Source organism: Chiloscyllium plagiosum, chromosome 8 (assembly GCF_004010195.1).
Source record: "Chiloscyllium plagiosum isolate BGI_BamShark_2017 chromosome 8, ASM401019v2, whole genome shotgun sequence".
Classification (NCBI taxonomy): Eukaryota; Metazoa; Chordata; class Chondrichthyes; order Orectolobiformes; family Hemiscylliidae; genus Chiloscyllium; species Chiloscyllium plagiosum.
The window spans coordinates 103730023-103733739 of NC_057717.1; the positions used below are offsets into that span (position 1 = coordinate 103730023).

General features: G+C 51.6%; 1 protein-coding gene across 1 annotated transcript in view; it reads left to right on the forward strand.

Annotated features, from left to right (window-relative positions):
* Positions 1-259: 259 nt before the first annotated feature.
* The window catches only part of LOC122552377 (glutamate--cysteine ligase regulatory subunit-like), a gene marked incomplete at its 5' end in the record, with an annotated part of 11695 nt that continues 8237 nt past the window's right edge, over positions 260-3717 (forward strand). The window contains 2 exons of the mRNA XM_043695126.1: positions 260-343; positions 2563-2656. Coding sequence (XP_043551061.1) covers positions 260-343; positions 2563-2656 — 178 coding nt within the window. The remainder of the gene's footprint in view (positions 344-2562; positions 2657-3717) is intronic.

The following is a 3717-nucleotide window of genomic DNA, read 5'->3' on the forward strand; positions in this document are numbered from 1 at the left end:
GTCTATCACACCAGGTTTGTGTTATTGACAGAGCTCTGGGCTCCACTTCCTAATTCACTCTATCTCTTTCTCCTTACTTACTTGCCCTCCTATTGACCAAGATTCCAATTATATGTCCCCATATCTCGCAAAGGGTCTCCACAAGCCAGCGGTGCTTGATAATGCCTCCTGGGACACTGAACATGCTATATAAATGCAGGTTGATGTTGTTACTCTGGGGTGGCCCATCTCTCCACCTTTCGCTACCAAGCCCCTCTGATCTCTTTTCCAGGTCCTGGATTGTCTCAAGGCTGCTTTGTGTGACTGGGGTTCAAAGTGCAACTCTGATCGACCGGAAGGGAAGGTGAGTCTTCATCCTTGGCTACCATGCATCCCAGGCTCTGCTCAGAACTGCAGTGACCTCTCGGGACGCTGTGTTCCGATAAGACGCAATGTCAACTTAGGAGAAATCAATCTGCCCTCGCATTTTAGATTAGATTAGATTCCCTACAGTGTGGAAACAGGCCCTTCGGCCCAATAAGTCCACACCGACCCTCTGAAGACTAACCCACCCAGACCCATTTCCCTCTGACTAATGCATCTAACAGTACGGGCAATTTAGCATGGCCACTTCACCTGACCTACACATCATTGGATTGTGGGAGGAAACCGGAGCATCCGGAGGAAACCCACGCAGACACGGGGAGAATGTGCAAACTCCACGCAGACAGTCCCCCAAGGCTGGAATTGAACCTGGGTCCCTGGTGCTGTGAGACAGCAGTGCTAACCACTGACCTTCCCACCTCAACACCATAATCGCTGCCCCCACTTTAGTGTCATTGCCAATTGTTTATTGACCCTCATTGGGATGGGTCATTATTGGCAAAGCTAACGTTAGTAATCCTTCCTTCCTGCGATTCACACCTCATCGTTTACTCCCTTACTTGGACAAATAAGCTGGAGCCTCTGGCTGGGAATATCTCAGGCTTTGTACCTGAGAGATCTTCATCTTTTGGGTCCCCCCCCATATCTGAGGAAGGATGTTCTGGCAAAGGAGGGAGTGCAGAGAAGGTTAACCAGACTGGATTCCTGGGATCAGGATTAGAGTGGTGCTGGAAAAGCTCAGCAGGTGAGGCAGCATCCGGGGAGCAGGAAAATCGACGTTTCGGGCATAAGCCCTTCATCAGGAATGGGATGGCAGGACTGACATAAGAAAACAGACTGGATCAGTTTAGGATTCTATTTGCCGGAGTCTTGAAGATTGAGGTGGGGGTGATCTCATAGAAACCTGTGAAATGCTAACAGGCCAAGACAGGGGGAACATGGGAAGGATGTTCCCAATGACCATGTAGAGTCAAGAACCAGCAGGTCATGGTCTGAGGATACAGGGTAGGCCATTTGGGACTGAGCTGAGAACTGTCTTCGCCCAGCGAGAGGGGGGAGGGGGGGGTGGTCTGAGGCTTTCTCTGCTACAGGAAGCAATTGAAATCAAAGCACTGAAGATTTGTGAGAAGGAGTTAGATATAGTTCTGAGGGCTAAAGGAAGAAAGGAGAACAGGGGACTGAGTTGGATGGTTAGCCATGATCCTGATGAATGGCACACCAGGTTTGAAGGGCCGGTTCTTGTTTTCAGTGTTTAATCTCTCCCGATCATAGATCTCCTCTGTTTCCCCAGTGGATCGCTGCCAGTCTCAGGCCCACAGCTGGGAAAATTGAATCAGCCACGATCCTATTGTATGCCTGGGAGGGCTTACCACAACTAGACACAGGAGGGGTGGACCTGAGAGAAGTCATTTCCCCTTGACCCTTGACCCTGCCTTCTCCACCCTCTGATCATCAGCTCTCACGCTGATTGGTGGAGCAATCGATCACTGAGCATCCCTTGACGACATTTCATTGGCTCACCCCTAGCCAGCATTGAGGGTCCACCAGCCTTCCCTGATTGGATAGTGGACCTGTTCCCTGGCCTTGGATTGACTGAGATGTTGTAAAGAGACCAGAGGCACCTGCAGTATTTGGCTTTCACTCCCACCCCTCTGGGGCTCACGTTCCACCTCTCCATGGCGTTGGCTGTTTCTTGGGTATATTTTTAATCTCTAAGCCACCTCATCCTCCCACCCGGTTTAATGCCGTCTGCAAGCTCAGATAGCTGGGCTCCAAGCACTGAGCGCTGTGCTAAGATCACCAAAGTCCCACTCCCTCATTAGAGAGAGGGGTAACTGTTTAAACCTGGGGCTCACCACACCTTAGGGAAGGGGTGAGGTTGAGATGACAGGATGTTCACAGCCACCCCAGCAGACATGGGCATTGAACCTATGCTGTCAGAGTCACTTTGACCATCACAATCCAGTCATCCAGCCAACTGAGCTAACCGATCAATCACTGCCCATCGCTCACAAAAAGGCCTGTTTATTTCTAAGCCTCGTTTCCTTGTCTATCTCTAACCATGAGTAAGAGAAAGACTAAAGATAAGAATTCAAAAGCATTCGATCTCTTTATTTGGTTGGTTGTTATTCTGTTTAACATCGGTTTAGTTATTAACACTGCCTTTTTATTTATCTCCCGCGTCTCTCTACTGACCAGTTTCACCAGGCGTTACCCGAGCACCTGGTCTGTAACCTGATTCAACCGACAGAGAGGATTGACCCTGATGAGAGAGAGGATATCCGGATATCAGGTAGGTGCTCCATCAGGGAGAGGCACTGTCCGCCTAGTTACAGAGCTCGCGAATCAAGGGCTGCTATTGACAGGGACAAGAGGCATTCCATCCACTGAGCTAACCATTAACACTGGGCAAAGGTGAAACACATCAGTCCTCCATCTTCAGGAGGAGTGGCACAGTTACCATCAGAAATGGGAACAGGATGAGGCCATTCAGCCCCTCAGGCCTGCTCTGCCATTCAATAGGATCACCGCTGATCGTGCCCTTTCCCTGGAACCCTGGATTCCCTGAATGGTCAGGAATCTATCTCATCCTTAAATATACAGAAGGGCTCTGCCCCCACCGCTCCCTGTGGCAAGGTGTTCCAAAGTCTCCCAGCCCTCAGAGAGAAGATGTTCCTCCTCAGCTCAGGCTTACATTGGTGCCCCGTGATTCTGAGACTGTGCCCCAATCCGTGACTCTCCCTATCACTGTCACCTCCTCCAGCCCCTACATCCCCTCCCTATCTCTGTAAACCTCCTCCAGCCTCTACACCCCCTCCCTATCTCTGTAACCTTCCCCAGCACCTACACCCCCTCCCTATCTCTGTAACCTTCCCCAGCACCTACACCCCCTCCCTATCTCTGTAACCTTCCCCAGCACCTACACCCCCTCCCTATCTCTGTAACCTTCCCCAGCACCTACACCCCCTCCCTATCTCTGTAACCTTCCCCAGCACCTACACCCCCTCCCTATCTCTGTAACCTTCCCCAGCACCTACACCCCCTCCCTATCTCTGTAACCTTCCCCAGCACCTACACCCCCTCCCTATCTCTGTAACCTTCCCCAGCACCTACACCCCCTCCCTATCTCTGTAACCTTCCCCAGCACCTACACCCCCTCCCTATCTCTGTAACCTTCCCCAGCACCTACACCCCCTCCCTATCTCTGTAACCTTCCCCAGCACCTACACCCCCTCCCTATCTCTGTAACCTTCCCCAGCACCTACACCCCCTCCCTATCTCTGTAATCTCCTCCAGCCCCTACACCTCCTCCCTATCTCTGTCACCTCCTCCAGCCCCTACACCCCCTCCCTA